The sequence below is a fragment of the Phalacrocorax carbo genome, chromosome 3, assembly GCF_963921805.1.
Source record: "Phalacrocorax carbo chromosome 3, bPhaCar2.1, whole genome shotgun sequence".
NCBI lineage: Eukaryota > Metazoa > Chordata > Aves > Suliformes > Phalacrocoracidae > Phalacrocorax > Phalacrocorax carbo.
In genome coordinates this window covers 121184293-121204620 of record NC_087515.1, presented here as the reverse complement: position 1 = coordinate 121204620, position 20328 = coordinate 121184293, and the positions used below count along the sequence as shown (strand labels likewise).

The following is a 20328-nucleotide window of genomic DNA, read 5'->3' as shown; positions in this document are numbered from 1 at the left end:
TGGGCCTACCAAGCCCACTCAATTTACTGAACTTGAAACTTCAAGGACATCTCCCTTCATGTGACTGACGCCTGGTTTTGCAGTCCTTGCATGCTATGGACTCACATGCGGTCTTACACAGATGCCCTTGCACGCTTTCCTCTGTCCCCAGAGCAGTCCCCGCAACCCTGCGGTCCACGGCCCTGCCGTGCTCCCAACACCAGGCTTTCCATGCACGCAGGACATGCGTGTCCCCGCCTGGCACTCCGTGTGCACTGAGCACCGTTGTCTCACCTGACCCCTGTGCAGTCACCATCCTCTGGTTTATGTATTATTTATATACCCATGATACTGCAAATTATGTGAACCCAGCAGAAAATACAGCCCAGGCTTGAAGAGAGCACGCGCAGAAATAACCTTGCTAGTTTTCACACTCTCCGCTCTTAGGATTTGATCTGTGGGCCTGATCCTCCTCCTGTTTCACTCATTTCGTTCAACGCCTCCTTTCTTGCTCTTTTCCTACCACCTCAGCATTAACAGCAGAAACCCCTTCATTTCAAGCTGCGCTGGTTGCCTCTCTGCCTTCTTGACTTTTACTATCTTCAGTACCTAAAACCAGTATTTTTTTTCCTCTTCAGCCTTTTAATTTATCTCCTTCTTGGTTAAAGAACCTTATGAATATCTTCATTTATTCACATTATAAAATCTTTACATCATGGTCACTCGCTTACAGACAGGCACCCTCCAGTTCCTTATATATTATTTAAATCTGTTGCTGGAAAGCTGCTATTTAAAATAAACCTGTACAGTGTCATATTGATCTGCTCTTCAGATGATTCACATGTTGTTTAAAATCACATTAATGGATTACTATTTTTTGCCTGTTTTTATTTTCTTCTGACTGTTCTGAGGAGCTTAAGAAACTATCCTTGGACAAGGCTATACAGTTAATTTTCTTAAGACATCAATAAAACAGTAGGTTCTGAAGCAGTTTCTAAAGCTTATAAAGCTTATTTTTTACATTGACTTTTTTTAGACTGTCTTCCAAGTACACACTGCCAGCCAAAGTAATCTCCCAATTTTAGACAACCCTATTGTAAAAGTGATGTCAGGTCAAGGGGATTCATCTTCTTCTGTCCTTCAAACAGATAATAACCACAAAGCACCCACATTGCCACACTTTTAGTCACATACATTGTCATGTCAGCATACGCAGTCTTCTCGGCTCTCAAATTGCATATATTACAGGGCCCATCCATTACCTAAAAAACTAGTTTGTGGCTCCACTTCATTTCACCGCCTCCCAACACAACTCATAGCTCAGAAGAAGACAGAAGTGTAATACCATCTCGCCTAACACCTAATGACTCGCTCCCTGTCACACAGAAACTTTCCAGAGGGGCTTGATGGAGACCTGCAGTCGTGCCGCTATTTCCCTAAACGCTCATTCCAAAACCATAACTCTCCCTGAATAGATACCCATCTACAGCCACAAAAATGGGCTTATAAATCAGACCCTCTGGCACATGCATATTGTTTTAAGATGAGTAACGAATTACTCCTACTCGTCTGTTTGTGATAGACCTGTAATATTACCCATCGAGCCAGAGTTTTTACTGCCTCTTTACAGACAAATGGCAGATAAAGGGTAAAAAAAATCTCAGCTCTATTGAAGTTGATGGGAAAACACCCACTGATTTAAGCGGCACCAGCATTTCTGGTTTAGGCTGTGCCCTTCAGCATCAGTAACACAACCGAAAGCAAGGAGACAGGAGCACAGGAGCTGATGCCATAAATCATTAGGAATCCAGTGTTCCCTACTTGCTTTAATGCTTTCTAATGGTGCAGCAGATGTATTAGGTGCAGTCAGGTGATAGCATGTATAGATAAAATGGTCTGACATCTGTTTTTAAAAAACTAAATGCAATAAACCTGTCTTTGTAAGATTTTAACCACTTAGGAAGAAATATTCCAAGAATTCCAGGAAAAACAGGTGGAGAACAAGAGGAAACTGGGAGAAGATGTTATTTTCTCCGTCGTCTACATGCTCTGGGGCTGCTAACTGGTGAGGTCAGGGTAAGTCACTTTGCACTGGAGACATGCCCTCCACTATGCCAGCGAATACGCATCGAATCCTGGCCAAAGCTGGGCATGGTCATGCTTGAGCTAACTGAGCAAGCAGAAAGCAAAATGCGGCTGGGGAAGATAAGCTGCACGTGAACGAGGGGAGGTGGCAGGTGGCCCAGCGAGGGAAGGTGTCCAGTGCGTTGCCCTTCACACTGGTGGCACAGCCCAGGACCGCATCATGCATCAGGCCTGGATGAGCCCCCGTACCTCCATCTGGGTGGGTAACAGGGCTATAAGCTCAGATGCCTCCTTTGGGGTGAAAAACAAGCCAAAACCCAAGAGCGTGCACTGGGGGGAAAAATGTTAACCTCAGAGGTAAATGTAATTTTTGGCATCACCTTACTATTTTACTATAGTCCTTTTGTAAGACATGCTGGAATGACAGAGAGGTTTCCACCCTCTTGAGAGATGGTATCACAAGTAAAAGATAAAAAGCCCATCCAAAGCAACACAATATTTGAAGAGGAATGTGCAGCCCACACAGAAATATGGTGGGAGAAGGCCTGTCGCTTGTAGCTCTTGAGGGGGGAGTGAAAAGAAAGAGAGGGCAAAGTCAAGAAGTGAGTATTAACCACACTTATGACCGCACATAACTGAGCAATTAAAGTGGCTTTACTTTGTATTTTAATGTTTTTTTTTTATTTTAAAGTTGCAACCCAAATTCAGAAAGCCTCATTGCTTGCAAAAATGGGTACAGTGATTTAAATTCCTGAACAGTTGCACAAATTAGCTGTCTGGTCCAAATGGGAAATGCTTTTGTCTGAAAAGGCCTGACTTCGCTCCATACAGCTACGAGGGCCAGCTTTTTCTCACCTGCATTTCTAACAGCAGACCCTGAAACATCCTTTCCAAAACACACAGCTTCAGCCATGTCACATTTTACTTCTGCCAGCCTCACTGTCAATTTAATACAAAGAATAAAAAAGGAAACATCCCCAAACCTCTCTCATTTCTTGGCATAACCCACAAGAGGCCATGCTGTACTTTTTCCATGGCTGCGTCTCACAAGTCACTTCATAGACAATAGCAGATTAATTATAACCGCGCATTTAGCAAATCCCCATGACAAGACATCCTTATTGTGGTCGAGACAGCATGCACTGAAATGATAGGGAGGAAATCTGCTCCTTTCCCACATAAAAGTCTCTTGGTGGGCTTGTTACAACTGAAAACCAACACGGCTGCTCTCACTGAGCCACGCGGGGTGTGTTGAGGGCTTGAGCGTGACTTTGCAGGCTGTAGTGTCATTTGTGGCAAGGGCTTGGGTGACTGAGATGAGAAGGAAGGAGAGGGGGAGACTTTGCCTGATTTGGGGTTGATTCAACTGACTGATGCTTTGGATGCTTTGTTAAAAAGAGACCATGTGAATCAGAGCAGAGAAAGAAATGAGACTCTGGGAAAAATTAAAAGAGATCATTCAAACAATGACATCTGTCAAGACACCTATCTGCAATAGCATTATTTTGATGTTCCTCTTCACTGAGAGAGGGAATGAAAGACTGCATCTCTTTCCTGGGCTCGCTCCCACCCATGTTCACAAAAACATTTCTGTTAGTTAAAAATTTACTGACTTAAATTACAGGACAAATACCTTCATAAATCAGAAAAAAAATCTGCATAAAATGGGGAGATTTTCTTCAAAGTAAGTCCCAAAGCAAAGGCAGTGCCCACCTTAAGCTCAGAGTACGGATGGAAGCCACGCTCACATGTTGCATTCACTGCTATTATTCATCATTCATCCTTCACTGCCTGCATCTCCCTGACCTGCTGAGAGCATCATCACCGACGTCAGTTCTCCAGCCCATGCCTGGCCTGGGAGGGGAGGCTACCTGCAGACGTTGTTGCATGGCACGCATCCTTTCCTTTCGTCACATCCTTGTCTCCTACGCAAACTAGTGCCGAATTTGTGAACACAGAGGAACACAAAACTAGATGTGAATGGTGGTCACTCAGCACCAGACAGGATCTCCCTGGCCATGCATACATGCCCCAAACTGGTCTGTCCCATGCGCTGAATTAGGCAGAAATTTTTTTGGGAAAAAAAAGTGATCACATGATTGAAGATTGTACCAAAAAGCAGACCCGCAGACGGAAGCTTTATTTTTGGCATTTCCTAATTTCCTGTGCGTTTGACTTTGAAACATTATTTAATCTTTTAATACAGGTTTTGGTATTCAGTATTTATGTTATCTACTTAAACAAAAAAGAAACACCCCCTGCATAAATGGAACATAAAAGTTGCAGCACCAAAATCCAGAAATAATACTTTGACAGCATCTTAAATCCTAACCTTTTGAAAAAAAGTGGTTTTTTTTTTTTTGCAAGTCTTTCTTAAAGACCTATCCTTTTTTGGCTTGCCTGTTAAGGCAACTTTTACTGGGAACTGCCTGCTTCAAACTGTTGCTGAAGAACTATTTAAATTCAGCACTTAAAACTGACAAAAAGAAAAAAAACCTCCTATTTTTGGTTGCCAGATTCACCAAGGAAAAACATTTCACAAAGATGTATCATTAATCTACTGTCACAACGCATTTTTAAGTGTTTGGGTAAGGCTAGGGCTGTACTGATCTTTTTGGAATGGAATATTCTTTTATATTGCATTTCTATTTTTCAATGAAAACACTGATGTGCATACAACATTTATGGTTTTATTGAATGTTATGGCTGACATGAAATTAGCTGGTTTTGGAATTCTACTTTGTGAAATGTTTCTTTTGTGCTTTTGTTCCTTCCTTTGTTTCTTTTTTTTTTTAAGTTCCATGTGAGAAAACGAAAACTTTTATATCTGGAGGCTTCTTGAAAAGAGACATTTCCATTCTCTCCCATCTCTGTTCAGCCCCTCTCAGCCAGGAATTCAGAACTGTTTCCATTTACTGGCTGTTTTACTCAGAGCTTGGTAGGTCCCAGCCCCAGGCCAAGACCACCAAAGGGAGGCTCTTCCTTCCAGCCAGGTCAAGGCTGAGGTGCTTTACCAGGAGAGCGCATGTGAGAAACTTACTTTGCTGTTGCTTTTTTTGGGTTTAAAAAAAAAAAGGATTATTGCAGTCTGTAAATACTTTCATCAGTACTAAATTCAAAGGAAGTTTATTAGTTCATTGTATAATCTGTGTAAAATGTCCAAAGAAGCTTAATTCTTCTCTTCCTTCCCCCGAGCAAACCGACAAACAAACTGGCGGCTTCTTTCGTCTTTGGTTTTGAAACAATGCTTTCCACTGAAGCTTTAAAAAGAAATCTAATCCTTCATAGTTTCTTCTTTTCTTAGCTGCTATAAAAGCTTATGTTAACATACAGCCCATTTGATGTATCCTTTAAAAGGGAAATGGTCCTTTAGCATAGCATGAAGAAAAAGCTCCAGCAAACAGCATGGTTTTGTTTTTTTTCTTTTTTTACCTTTCCACATGGTCAACGTTGCCTGCCACACCGACCCCTCCAATGGTATAAATTTTCCCATCGTACACCAGACTGTTATGTCGACATCTTGGGACTGTCATGCGGGACACGAGGTTCCAGTTATCAAGCAAGGACATGTAACACCAGACATCAGCGAGCGTGACACCCGACTCCATGCCGCCTGGCACCGACGTGTGGGTGAGGGAAAGAAAAGGGGAGAATTACGTGAGACCCGGAATGGCAGCAGCTTTGCACACAGCAATCAAAGCCAGTTACAAAGTAAAAACTTTTCAAATGACATTTGACTAATTAAAATAAATCACCCTCAATACTGAGCATCTGTTCCGATGATGCATATCTGTGTCATTTATTCATGCTCCCCAAAGGCTGGGTTTTTTTAATATGATGACATGAAGAAATCAAGATGTCAGACTACGAGGTGCATGTACATAAGGGGATAGACCCTTTCCAGTGTTCATAAATAACTTCTAGTCTATTAAATTACTGCAACACTTGCAAGAAGGTGTCAGGAGGCAGAGCCTATCTTGGCTTGTGAGACACAGGCCAGTCTGAAATCTAAAATGCTTAATACAGTGATGGATTGAAGCAACACATAAATGGGCAGAATAAAGTCAGTGCTTGCACTGTAGGCTTAATGTCTAATTTTCAGAGACAAATTTCTTATTTATTTTCATTTGCTGATGAAGGAAACAACCAGCTGTACCACTCTGGTAAAACAGTTCAAAGTGCTCCAGTGAAATATTTACATTGGTTGTTTTTTTCACTTCTGACTGAAGCTTCCAACGTAGCCACTTAGTGGGTGTCTTACTATCCCCGTTTTGAAGCATAAAGAGGTGAAATGATTTGAGACCACAGTAGGAGTCATCCGTCAAGCCAGGAAAAGAAACTAGACTCAGTTCTGTGGTTTAATGAGAAAACCAGGCTTCCTCTTTGGTATTTTGATCTCCAAACCTATGCTATGCAGTGTGGGGCCCAGTACTTGGAGATTGCAGGGGTTCATTCCCACTTCTGTTGGTTCCCCTTCCCTCTTTCCTGTGTCTCATAAGTTTGAACAAAGCAAAATACCCACCAACACTCAGCTAAGTTTGCAGCCATGCGGGACTTTCAGCTCTCCTATTGTAGTCACTGAATACCATCAGGTCACTCATCCAGATCCAAGGGAAAGAGCTGAAGTAAGCTTTGAATTTAGGATTCAACCGCTTTTGTTAGCAGGTACGGCACTGCCTAAAATGGCTCTACGTATTGGAAAGTACCTCAGCTAAGAATAACTAAAAGTCAACATCTTACAAAAGTTTCCATAGAAGGTTTTTGCTCCAGCAGCAAAATAAGCATGGGCAAAAAAATTGCAACAAATAATTTCCAATCAATCTTTAGGGCCCGTATGCAGTATTAATGGAATTTCACACCACAGGCAGCGATTTACTGCAGAAAATGCAGCGAGGGAACTCGGCAAGGGAAAGGCGACAGCTGTAATCCCTTACTGGTGCTGCCTGGTGCATCCGTGCTCCCAGCTATGTCCTTGGATCGCACATATCTACGCCTCCCTGCCAGGCTCCTCTTTTTATCATGAAACCTCCACTCAGCTGCCACCAGAGCATCCTTGCATGGCCTGGTGGGAATTGCTTTTCCCCCTCCAGCCAAGCAGAGGTACCACCAGACTGCAAAAAACCAGACGCTGTGATGCAACGGGCGCAGTGTAGACAGCTACTTTGGGACATAAAGCCTTTTAAGGGGCATGGTCTCAGTTTCATCGAAACTAAGAAGATTATAGGGCTAGTGACTACTGTCAAAAGAGAGGTCTCAGCAACAAGTAGAAACCGTGAATGCTCCTGTAAGCAAATACTGTAAGTGTAGGTCACATATTCAACAGTTCAGCCTGCCTGTCTCAAATTCCATAACCCACCATTTAGAGTCAACTACAGCCAGTATTTTAAATTGTGTTTCTATGGCAGTGAAACCTCTTTGCATGCTTGATGGTTGACAGACCTCTTTTCTTCACGTTGCAACTGCAAAATATTGCTGTTGACTATTTTGTGAGAACGTTAACGCCACAGAGAAATGGAGAGCGATAAAAGCAGGCAAATCCCTCTCTCCCAACCTCCTGCCCACTTGTCCTTTTTTTTTTTTCCCCAGGAGCAGCTGGGTAAAACTCTTGCATGTCCTGTGTTGTAGGGAGGAAACTTTTCTCCCAGCCCATAAATCTGGGGGATGATTGAGAACAGCCCTGCAGAGAAGGACTGGGGGATACTGGTTGATGAAAAATTGACATAAGCCAGCAAAGTGCGCTCGCAGCCCAGAAGCCAACCATGCCCTGGGCTGCATCCCCAGCAGCGTGGGCAGCCGGGCGAGGGAGGGGGTTCTGCCCCTCTGCTCTGCTCTGGTGAGACCCCCGTGCAGTGCTGCGTCCAGCTCTGGGCTCCTCAGCACAGGAAGGACAGGGACCTGTTGGAGCGGGGCCAGAGGAGGGACACAAAAATGGTCAGAGGGATGGAGCACCTCTCCTACGAGGACAGGCTGAGAGTGTTGGGGTTGTTCAGCCTGGAGAAGAGAAGGCTGCAGGGAGACCTTATTACCGCCATTCAATATATAAACAGGGCTTATAAGACAGATGGATAGAGACTTCCTACTAAGGCCTGCAGTGACAGGCCAAGGGGCAACGGTTTTAAACTGAAAGAAGGTAGATTTAGATTGGACATAATTTTTTACAATGAGGGTGGTGAGACACTGGAACAAGTTGCCCGGAGAAGCTGTGGATGCCCCGTCACTGGAAGTGTTCAAGGCCAGGTTGGACGGGACTTTGAGCAGCCTGGTCTAATGAAACATGTCCTTGCCCATTGCAGGGGGCTTGGACTGGATGGACTTCAAAGGTCCCTTCCACCCCAAACCATTCTGTGATACTGTTTCTATGAAATCTGATGCTTACCTGAGAGATAGATGTTGTCCCCAGCGCTGACCACGCTGAAAAACTCTCGATCATAGAAGGGCAAGCTGGCCAACGGGTACCACTTGTTGTTTTGAGGATTTAAGCAAGTGACTGCTGTTAAAGCACGTTGATTCATGCCAATCATCTGACGACCCCCAACTAAGACTATTACCTCAGCTACACCTAGGATTCAAGTAAGAAAAACAGTATTATAAAAAAGTGACACCTTGACAGGCAGGAGCCTATCGAAAAATACTCAGCAGTCAGGGTAATTTTAGTCTATTGCATATAAACCTGTTTTAGACTGTGCAGTCAAACCAGGAAGAGTGAGAAAAAAGGGAGTGTGTGTAGGGGGGAGAGCGGTGGGTGAGGAACGACACTATGAACATGCTTGGGAGAACTTGGGAGGGAGCACGCCATCTGGGCAAAACTTGTAAGGGGAAAGAAATAAAAAGGCCTTTCCATGTAAAGATGTCCGTTGACTTCAACATTCTTTGAGTAAGACCTGTATGGAGCAAATTCCCATTCCACTGAAGAAAATGGGAATTTTGTCAAGGATTGCGATAGCTTTGGGGCTTGGCCATTATCCAGGGAAAGTATGTTTGGACTTTAACTTGAAGAAGGTGTTCTCACATGAAAAGCTAATTTCTGGAGGAAATTGAGGCTACGGTTATGGTTCTTCATCCTGATTTTCTCTCCTCATATACTCTATGAACTGACCATTTTCTGCTGTTTTTTTTTTGTGTTTTCCTCAGAGAAAGCAGGTTTTCCAGATGTAGGTAACACATACTCTAGCCATGGATCAGAATCTTAGTGTACTAGGTGCTAGGAAACGTGATGGGATAGCCCCTGCCCTAATATAGTTATTAACTGAGATTTATCTGTATTGGAACAGCTCCCCCAAGCCCACAACATGCAGGGTGTACTGCAAACCAAGTTCTCTCTTTGTGCAAATGGACAAAACTTTTGCAATCCATGTCTCAGACCTTTTGTTCCCACTTTAGAGCCAGAGCTGAGTCAAATCTGATCTGAGTGTTACTCCAGATTAATCTCCGCAGTGATGGGTTGCAGTTTAACTCTGGGATGTTTTCTGGCTCCAACCCCAAGAGTCAAGTGCTGGGGATAGTTTGGGTTTAGCATTTAGCAGAAGCGTTAAAAATCTTACTGTAGCAATTGTAAGCCCCAGTGCAACTTGTTGCCAGGAGAGGTAGGCTAAGAAGCAGGACCACGAGACCACAAGCTGGAAGAAATCGCAATTTTGGGAGCTGTGCTCGTGGCCGGACCTGTTGCTGTGATGTGTTATGGTGCCCAGCCCTGAGACAAGTGTGCAGAGGTGGGGTGGGGGGTCAGAAGTGCAGAAGTGAGATTGCCAGCAAAAGAGATTAGGAGCTTCAGGGGAGAGAAATGCGCTTTCAGAGTAAAGGATTATCGTCATTCTTCATTAGCTCTTTCAAAAAATACATTTGTGTCATTCAAGCAAGGTTACTCTCTTAAAAGTTATTAAGTTAAAGTGCTGCACAGTTTTAAATAAATATTTCTCAGTAACAAGAGATCATTATTTTTGTGCCATACCAGAAAATCTAATCACCTGTGCAAGACATAACTTGATTATAATCAATGACCTCGAGAGGGCATGTGACATGCTGCAGTGAGTCCACAAAGGGTGTTTAGAGATCCTTTGTGCCTACATGAATGCCGTTGATATGCAAAATAACATGATTCTATATAATTAGACTCTGACCTAAAAAACTATAATCACCCTCTCTTACCCCGAGAGAATCACTTTTCCCTCATCAACAAGCTTCTGGAAATGGTTCATATTACACCTACAATTTTATATACATAAAATAAGCACTTTTCAAAAATCCCTTCAAACATCACACCGTTAGTCGTCTTCAATGAAAGACTTTTTAGGGTAGATTGTTATTGAAAGTCCTCTACACTTCATGCTTCTGAAAGGTGCCTTGATGAGGCAGTCTCCAGAAGCTGCAAATGCTGTGGTTTGATATGCCATCTCCATGCCACATTAGCATTAGTGGCAGCGACAGAAAGTTTTGCCTGGCTTTGTGATTGTACTTAGGGGAGGCAGAAGTACAGGCAGCACGTTAAAACAACTCACCTGTTTCATCTGACTCCTTGGGGGCACTGTTCCTACACGATATTTGTACCACTCTCTGTTCAACAAATGTGCAAGAGGCCAAATGGCAAAAAGCAAATGTTATCATTCACCTCTTTTTGCAGCTAGAGGAACTAAGGCACGGAGGGCAAGGGGCTCACAATGGGGGAATGTCATAGGCTCTGCCAAAACTAGTAATTCTTAAAAATTGGGCTCCTTAAAACCTAGTTTCAGGAGTGTACATCTCCACACCCATGCCTGACCACTGGGAGAGGCGCCTAAACACTCGAGTGAAGCAGAAACATAAAATTGAGCTTGAAACACCATCAGGCTCCGAGAAGGAATCGAGGGAAGGAGCCGAGGTTTATGCCTCATCCCACATCCTGACCATGCCCAGGAACTGCCGGACCAGACCAGGGAGCTCATGTTGTTGAAGGAGGTTTTTCTTTACCTGCAGAGAGCCTGGGCCGGGTCCTCGGCGTCTGCATCTCTTGTCGGGCGTGCGGCAGCATGTGATAACGTTTGGCTTCATTCACTAGATCCCGGCAAGCCTCCGAAGACTTTATCAACTCCTCATTGTCAACAACATTTAGCAGATAGCTGGGATGGATGAAGGGGAGGCGCACCACTGCCAGCAACTCCGCAGCATACTGTGAGGGGGGGAAAAATAACAACACACTGCAGCCTTCATGCCGGAGTTCAGCTGCTCAGCATCTGTGCCTCCTTCCCTGCAAACTGTCCCGTCACCCAACCTGGAAAGACACTTGTCATGGATGCCACACACAAGCCCTGCCTAGCGATCGGGTGGGACAGAGGCAACACACAGCCCTCAGTGCTCCCCGACCCAGGCTGGTTTTGGTCCAGGAGACTGAAAATAATCTTCAAAAGGTGGCAACTCTTGTTATATAGCACTGCATGGAGGGCTTTTTGAAATAAAAGCTCATTCTGAACTCAGGCTGAATATAACACCTTGTGCACTGGAGACATGGAGTAAGCTTTCGAGCTTTCTGAATTAACCTTGAAATGTGAGGGTGGTTGTTGCACTGTAAAAAAAAACGCAAACAAGTCTTTTCTAGCACTATACATGTGAAACAAAAGCCAGTAAATATGGTGGATTTTAACAATTGCTATGGCAGAGACTGAATAATATCAGCCAATTTGCTAAAAATCTTTTAATTAATAGGGTTTATTTTGTTGGTGAAACAAATCATGTACTTCTAGATTTTGGGGAAGTCAGACTCCAGAGGGTGCTATACAAATACTGACAGTAAGTTTCATCTTCTAAATAAATATATTAAACCTCGGAGGGCAAAGGACATCTGAGCAAATGAAGCTGTCTGTCACTGAACACAGCTTAAAGGAGAACAAAACCCCAAGAGAGAAAACTGCAATCAAAAAACCAGGAGTCTATCCCCAGATTATTCTTTTTATATATAATTGGTTATATCACAACACAGCACAAGAGTACAGTGAAAAGCAGAGTAATAGGAAAACGTGATTCTTGAAAAGAAATGCACACAAACAGGATGCAAACTAAGGGTGCACAGCAAGGAACGGTAATAATCTGTTGTAATAAATATTCATGTAGCGGCAGCATCCAAAGATCCCAACTGGGGTTGAGCCCAGGATGCAAATAACTGTTACTGAGGTCTGTGCGACTGGTCCTGAGAAATGCTGGGTGCCAGCAGCATCTGCTGGCCTGCAGATGCCTCCGGTCTTCCAGGATCTACTTGGCTCTTGCTTTCTTTTTCAGCAGCATGCCTGTCCCTGCAGTGCACAAGAGCCAAGTCACAGCAGGAGCAGGGATGGGAATGGGGCAGGGGCACAGGGAGATGGGAGGGCAGCAAATTGGCTGGCCAGGCAGGTGAGGATGCAGTGACTGCCGGGAGTGCTTCCAGGGCTTCCCTTTGCCCCACCCAAACTGAAGAAGCAGGCTTCATTTGGGAGGAAAACAGGATTTCTCCTCACAGCAGGTATTCACACTGCTTTCCTGCCAGAAAGCCACGTCAGGCTGGTGCAAGCTCTGTCAAAGTGAGGATACAACCACCCTTGGGGAGCTGAACCCCATAGGTGCCTGCATGGCTGTGGCAGCAGGGAGATGTCCAGGGTCTCAGGCTGACTCCCAGCCCCCTGCTCACCAGCCCTCCTTGACACTGGGGCTGGCAATTTTAAGTACAGCCCGAAGAGTTTAGGTGTGGCCACCCTGCAGTTGTTTGTGGAAGAAAATGAGAAGTGACGCAAAAGGGAAGGAAAAATAACAATGCTCCTTTTCTGAAAAAAAAAACCCCAAAACCCAAATGTGAGCAGTGAGTCTGTGGCTCCTTGCTGTTACCTCTGGCGCAGCACGGGGCTGAGTAGGGCTTGAGATCACTTCATCAGCCTCCAAACCAGAAATAAAGACACTCTTCTCTTTTCCCTTGCTGAAATCCATTTTTAAGGCGCTTTCTAGGATGTAAAACGGCTGCTCCCCTTCCCCAGAGTCACAAATGTCAGGCACTTGGCTGCAGATATCTTAATGTCATTAAACGGTACCTTGTAGGAGAGGAGCAGTGGACATATGGCAGTGGGTGGCAAAGCTCTGATTTCAGGAAGTGCTTTTTATAAGAAGGTTGGGGGCGTTTAACCTTACACGAGAGCCAAGACGAAATGTGGCATTGGGACACAGGAATAATACGGATAGCGGGTATACTGGGGATGAGCCAGACAACCCCTGGAGGGGGAGGTTAATCTCCACCACAGGCTGCTCAGGAAGCAGAACAAGTCACTAAAGGGCAGTTTAAATAAAGTTGTAAAAGATATGGAGTCTATAGCAGAGCCAGCACCATCTTAGGACACAGTGGGCCACACCAGTGTTGCCCCTGATGCTCCCGAGGCAGGTCCGTGCTGGAAGCATCCGTACTATGAACCAAGGTAGAACACAGGCACAAACAGTTGTGCCACTAAATAAGGACATTAAATAAGGACACGGGGTTCCACAGGCACCAGGATGTCCCAAAGTCGAGTGTGAATTCACTCTGGGAAGAGAGCTCCCCTCTGACAGGGACGGACAATTCCCATGGGTAGAGCGTCTGCCTCCATCTCCCACCTTTCCCAGAATAAACAGGGCAGTGCTGCTGCCTGAGTACAGTGTGCTCTCCCTCTTGCTCGCCCACCTTGCTTTAATTAGATAAGTGAGAAAATGTGATTCTGTTTCTCTCCTGGATTCCCCCTCCACCGCTTTCTCTCCTCTTTTGTCTGAGCTCATGGCTTATTTTGAAGGGGAATAATAATTAGAACATGTTGCTCCCTTTCATCAGCTTGAAAGTTAATGTCACATATCAAAACCGATGTCACTTCTCACTCTTATTCTTCCTTTTGCTCAAACAGCTAGAAAAAGCCTGCTCTGTGTGTGTGTGTGCGCACGACTGCATGCAGTCGCGACTCGGGCTCGTCGCTGATGGCATTAAGGGTACATATAATAGCAGTGTTTTTCACCAAGGGATTTGAAGAGTACGTACCATTGCAGTGCCTCTGGAAGACAGGAGAGGCTTTTATAAACCAACGGCTTTTCGCACCAGCTCTTTTAAGCACTATAGTCGAGGGTGAATTTCATTTAGCCTAGCTGATTTAAGAATATTCAAGTGATTTAGGCAATCAGCAGCCTTTTTCCTTTGGATTCTCCCTTATGAAGGCTTCCTAGCTCTGTTAGCTATGATTGTACTAAATATCCTGTTACTATTATCCTTTTCATTTAAGACTGGAATAAGCACCATAAAGCATTTCAACCTCCTTACCATCTGTTATTTGCTCTCCATTCTCTCTTGTCTTTCCGTTGTTCCTTACACAGCTATGAAATATCTACTGCACTGACTGATGTTACCGGTTTTTATTAAACCAGCAGAATACCTGCACAGGGCACACTGCCAGATTCAGCAGACAACAACCTCGGGTCTCCGGAGTTGCGGTTTGCGCCTGTAACTCTCAGGTTGTTTTCTTCTCACTACTTGGCTGCAGGCACTGGCTGGACAAATAGAAATATTTCTCAGGTCCTTGCTGGAAATCACTTACAACTACTCTACAACCTGCATCACATGCCAGGGTGATGCAGAGAATATTAATGTCCCTTCTGCCTAAAATTAGGAGTTATCAACTCATAAACATGGGAGACCATGCCTCAGCTCCTTGAAAAAGGACAGCATTATGCAAAAAACCTAACGAATTTATTGTGTTTTTGAAGACCGTCAGGACTGGTTTTTCAGGTGACATGAACCTCAGAATGGCTCCTGTTGGATGAAGGGAGCTGCTCGGGTTTTGCGCCAGCAGGGGATCTAGTCGATAAACTCCTTGCTGAGCAGTGATGCTGCTGGGTACCCCCATGGTGCTGTGCACGGCTGGAGCGATTCTGCAGGAGCCAGGGCACCGCTACCACCTGAGCAAAGGCTTTTTGGACGCGGACACAGTAGACTAACAACTTTTGAGAGTTGCTATCTGGCCTGCTTCAAGGCACCTATTTCACCGATACCAATTTCAGTGGCTGAACTGGAAGCAGGGTCTTCAAACAGCTCGCAGTCACAAATGTGTTGCATAAAGAACAGGGAAAGAAAAATCTTAGGACATCTTATCTTTCGTTAATTACCCAAACATTTCAGGGGAGAGATTCAGCTCTAGATTCAGACACCTAAATAGGTACATTTAAGCAAGTATTTACTTGTCAGCTAGACACGTGTAAACTCATAATTAATAGAGATTTAGTCAACACATTTAAATGTCCTCCCAGAGCAATCTGAGCTGAGAGGATGCATCATGCACCAGGGGAAGCAGAGAATATGAGTGTCCATTTCTGGCCTAAAACTGTGAGCCATCAACTCCTTGCAAGGGAGTGTGTTCCTCATTCCACATGGAGATGTCTACAACCAGACATCAACCCAAACTAGGGGGCGATTAATTCTCCCCTCTGGTGGGAATTTTCATGTCCATTTGCCCTGGGTGTTGTTCTCAGAAGGCCGCGATCATGCTACAAGGAAGCCTGAACGTTATCATTGGGTCAGTGTTGATTCAGAGGAATATATGACCAACACGATCCGCTATACCTTGAAGTTGACCCTTTCAAGCCTTTCCCTAATAATCTGTTCATACATAAGTTACTCCCATCTCGGTACGCAGGCCAGAGCTTGAACAAACTAGATGACAAAACAGTTGAATGTGGTTATTTTTGTTCCTGGCTGGCAGTTTGAGTGAGGGCATTTACTTTGCTAAACTTTTTGTGACATTTCTTCTCCTACTAATTATATCAGTATTACGAACACTTGCGTGCAAGTGGGCTTTGTTCTGGTATCTTCTAAGTCTCAGTTACAAAACCCTCTTCAGTATCACATTGAAAATAATCTTTTTATTCTCAAATCTCTAATCCAGTAAAATCCTCACAGGCATTCTCCAAAAGGACTCTCAGTTTGCTCCTGCACAGACTTGGGCTACAACCATATACAGTTAGTTTTAAAAGGAAATATATTTACTGCTACAGAGTCAAATTTCATGCTCCTTAAATGCTACACTGGAAAGCTCTGAAGATTTTTAACATTTTTGAAGTAATGCCCAGAGAGGTTAAAATAATGTTTCCCTTATGCCTTACAACTCATCTGTCTCTCTAGTTTACTGTTCTTCCTACAAAGGACCCTTTGTGCTATCTGCCTAAAGAAACAGGCTTCAGCTAGAAATATAAATACAGAAGTTAGACTAGCAACATTACAATAGTTTTGCTCCATAAACTGCTGTTTCAGCATTTTATGCATAATTCCAATAGTTTTAAAAAACATTCTGAATTAAGAATATATCTGATTCATCTGAGCGCTATGAAGAAGATTTATGTTGTCTCACATGAACCCCAGGTTCAGACTCGTCCCACGTCTTGCACCGGCCTTGATCTGAGAGCTGTAGCATGGACCTCCTTGGAAGAAGGAAGCCATCAGGGACAGATCTGAAGAAAAATAAGTTCCCTACTGCATAAAACTCCTTCAGATGAGAAGACAGCACTCTACTTAAAATACACCACCCCAAGTGGCAAATACTAGTCTTCGATGCCTACCCCGTGGCCAGGTAACGAACTGCCCAGCAGGCTGTGCTGATGATGACCATAGAATGCCCTGAGCTGGAAGGGACCCACAAGGATCATCGTGTCCAACTCCTGTCCCTGCACAGGTCAACCCCAAGTTCACACCATGTCTCTGAGGGCTGTGTCCAAGTGCTTCTTGAATATCGCCAGGCTGGTGCCGTGATGCCTCCCTGGGGAGCCTGTTCCAGGGCTCCACCACCCTCTGGGGGAAGGACCTTTCCCTAATATCCAACCTAAACCTTCCCTGGCACATCTTCACGGGGATGCAGCGTGGTGGCCAAGCAAGAAGGTGCGTCGGTGTGGTGATGTGAGTGGTCTCTCCCCACAGCTGTCTCCAGCCCAGCCCAGGCTTCCCCAGCAGGTTACCCAACCTGACATTCAAATTGTTGCTGGCTCCAAGTTTCCAAGTGCAAACCCAGCAGGGAAATGGTTTGGGGATGCCCAAGTTGCCAGTGCACTGCTTTGCCATTCTCAGAAATATGCCTTTTTTGGCTAGATTTTCATGGCATTGCCCTGCTACTTGGTCACGAGGTACTTGCTCTGATACATCTAACCCCTGGGTATTACAAAGACACTCTGTGTTTCCAGTAACCTCCTGCACATTCCTACACCCAAGGTCACATCCAAGCCCAACCTAAGCTCTCTGGTGCGATCGGTATATTTATTAATCACCCATATTGACTTCTTGGAATTGCAAGGCTGCCTCAAAAGGCTTGGTAGGATGTCTGCCGACAGCCTCATAATATCATGAGATAAACATGTGGCAGAAAATCTGGTTCACAGGCGCTGGGTTCACACAGTGGCTCGGTGGCAGGATGCCACGTGCATAAATCTCATGCCTAGCAAGAAGGAAAGAGCAGCCCCTCTATCTTCCTGAAATAAGGTTTCAACGTGACATCTTTATGGCAGCACAGCTGACTAAACACTGTAATGTCATCAGTGCCGCATAAAGCGAACTGCTGTCCTCTTCTCCGAACTGTTTGCAAAGCAGCACACGGGTAGGTATTTCTAGCAGTAATATGAGAGTTTTCTAAATACTCAGGAAGATAAATCATTGATCCATCATACTTGGAATTTACCTGATACTGGGGCTTAAAAAAACTCCACTGCTGCCACGCGATCTCTTTCTTCCTGGCTGAACTCTATCAAATAAACCCCCTAAATTCCCCCCAGAGTTTACTACAGCGGTGAGTGGCATTTCTTTTGTTTATGGGCAGTCACCTGTTCAAACACCTGTATGCACACAGATGCGCCACAAAAGCATGCTGCCAACAGCAAAATGGCTGAAGCTTGTAAGATGCTTCACAAAACCAAGTAAACTCCTGATACATCCATCTCTACAACACACTGACGCATGAATCCACGCACAATAATTCTCCGAAATGCTTCTTGCCTATAGTGTAAAACGATTTTGTTTCCAGAGGTCCATCCTGAGTGCTGGGGCCACGTGCAGCACAAGGCACCCCAAGTGAGCAGGCACGTGTGAGGAGCTGCTGGCAGACTTGTGTCTTTGTAAGGCTGTTGCTTCAGCAACAGCAGAGAAATATTTTGCAAAAAGTAAGAAAATATATTGGAAAAGCCACAAAATAAGAGACTGAGAGGACTGGGAGACAAGGGAACTCCTCAAACCAATTTAAACTTCTGAGAAATAATTCAGCAGATTTTCAGTCAAGGGTATCCCTTTAAAAAAGCTTAGAAGTTTAGTACGGGGGGAATTTAAGGAACCGCTAATGTCACCTGCATCCTCTTTTTTTTTTTTTTTTTTGTTTAATGCAGTTTCTTCGTCCAATATATCGCTAAGGGCATGTTCCTGTACTGATTCTGTTCCTGCTGATGCCTTTTCTTCTGCCCCTGTAAGCCTGTACAGCCTCTGAGTGTGTCTGCAAAAGCCTCATTTAAATCTGAGCTCTTTGAGCAGCCCGTCCCTGGGAAATCACAGGGGTTACTGCTCATCCCTTGCATTTTTCACTTTCAGAGAAATTGGAGCTTCTTGCACTTTCATTATGGCATCTTTTTGAATTTGTCTGCTTTTCCCACAAATGGATTTCAAAGCATCGGGGTAGTCTGAGCTTTTCAAAGAAGCCTAATTGAACCATAATAGAGTGTTAGTGCCTAATTCACATAGGCTCCCTTGGAAGCTTCTTTTTCATACTTTTTCCAGCACTCCTTTCCTGAAGCTTAATGCCCTTAAGAACATTGATTGACCAATTAATTTCCTGTTATGATGAACTTAAGTAATTTGTACATGCTGATATTGGGTATCAACTTCTGAATATATCATTACCTCCTTGTCACCACAGAGCAGAGGTGGGATTGTGCTTGTTCCCTGTCAGATCCTCCATTTTATTGGAGCAAGTCACTCTTCTGCATAACTTTGGAGACTCTTTAAAATGTGCCTGGGAAATTATGCTACCATCTCGACAGCCTAATCGCAGACCAGGCATCTTCCATCTGCTCTCTCACAGTCACCAACCCCTTCTCCTCTGTATGATCTTGCCTCCAAACTGCCATTCTCTGTCACTACCAAAATATAGCTCGTGGGCATTTGTTACATAAAGCCTCTTCTTCTCTCCGTCACTTTTCCTTACCATCACTGACAGATACAGGGCTTTCAGGTGGGCTTTGTGTTTGCTTAGACTGATTTGCCAAGGCTCAAATTCATCCCAGCGGTCCTTACTGCTGTTACACCCCTTGCATCCTTCCAGACAACTCCTCTCCTTGGGGCTTCAAACACTTGTAGATGTTTATCCCTCCTTAGCTGTCATTAGGCCAAGTCATGCATATTCATATCTTTTAATCTTTTTTTTCTCACATCAGTTCCTTCAGCCTTTTAATCATTTGTGTTGCTCTTCTCTAAATTACCTCCAATTTGTCTACGCATCTCTGGTTCTCAGGCACCATGAAGATGCTGTTTATATAAGTCTGCCTCTGAGGACACAAGTTCATAGAAGGCTTGTTAATGCCTTTATGGTGGTGATATTTTATTTTGCTGCTGGACACTGTGATTTTAAACAGAGTTTAAAAAAAGGGCACATGATTATATCCTTGCAGAGTGCAACAAAAGGTGAATCCATTCAGCTGAGCCTCTAATCTGTCCCTCATCACTGCAGTACCTGTTCTTCTTCCAGCCCTACTCTGGGCAACTTGTTGAACATTTGTCCTCTCCTCGCTTCTTGCCCCTCCTCAGGTTCAGAGGGAAGCAGCATGCAACTGGGTGTCTTGTTTTCCCAGGCTTTCTGTTATTAATAAACACATTGCTAGGGTTTTTTTTTATGTCACAGAAAAGAGTTACAGCTTTGGACTTGGAGCAGAAAGTTGGGAAGCTTCTAACGAGCTTTGGTACATCTGTGCTATGTACAGGCAGCAAATTGCTGCACATCCAGTACCTTCACATCTTCCCCATCCCGTGCTGATGCTGGGCATGACTGCAGCTCTGCGCAGCTCCGGCAGTTGTCAGCACCAGTGGAAAACATGGCTTGGTATGCACCGGATCCTCCCCGCAGCCCATGTGGGAGGCACCACTTCCCTCCAGCTTAAGTGTAAGAAATGGGGGCAGACAGGTGAAAGAACCTGCCCAAGGCCATGCAGAGAGCTGGGGGATGAGCCCAGGTGGAGACTGCTTGAGGCCTGGCAGAAATCTTTGCTTGTTTGGACGGCTCAGACCGTTCTGGCTTCCAGACAGTA

At 44.6% G+C, this 20328-nt stretch overlaps 1 protein-coding gene across 5 annotated transcripts in view; it reads right to left on the bottom strand.

Annotated features, from left to right (window-relative positions):
- The window catches only part of KLHL29 (kelch like family member 29), a 415004-nt gene that overhangs the window by 26701 nt on the left and 367975 nt on the right, over positions 1–20328 (bottom strand). For all 5 annotated transcript variants that reach the window (XM_064448128.1, XM_064448133.1, XM_064448132.1 and 2 more), the window contains 3 exons: positions 11008–11206; positions 8441–8623; positions 5497–5677 (listed from right to left, as the gene is read on the bottom strand). In XM_064448128.1, the coding sequence (XP_064304198.1) occupies positions 5497–5677; positions 8441–8623; positions 11008–11206 (563 nt within the window). The remainder of the gene's footprint in view (positions 1–5496; positions 5678–8440; positions 8624–11007; positions 11207–20328) is intronic.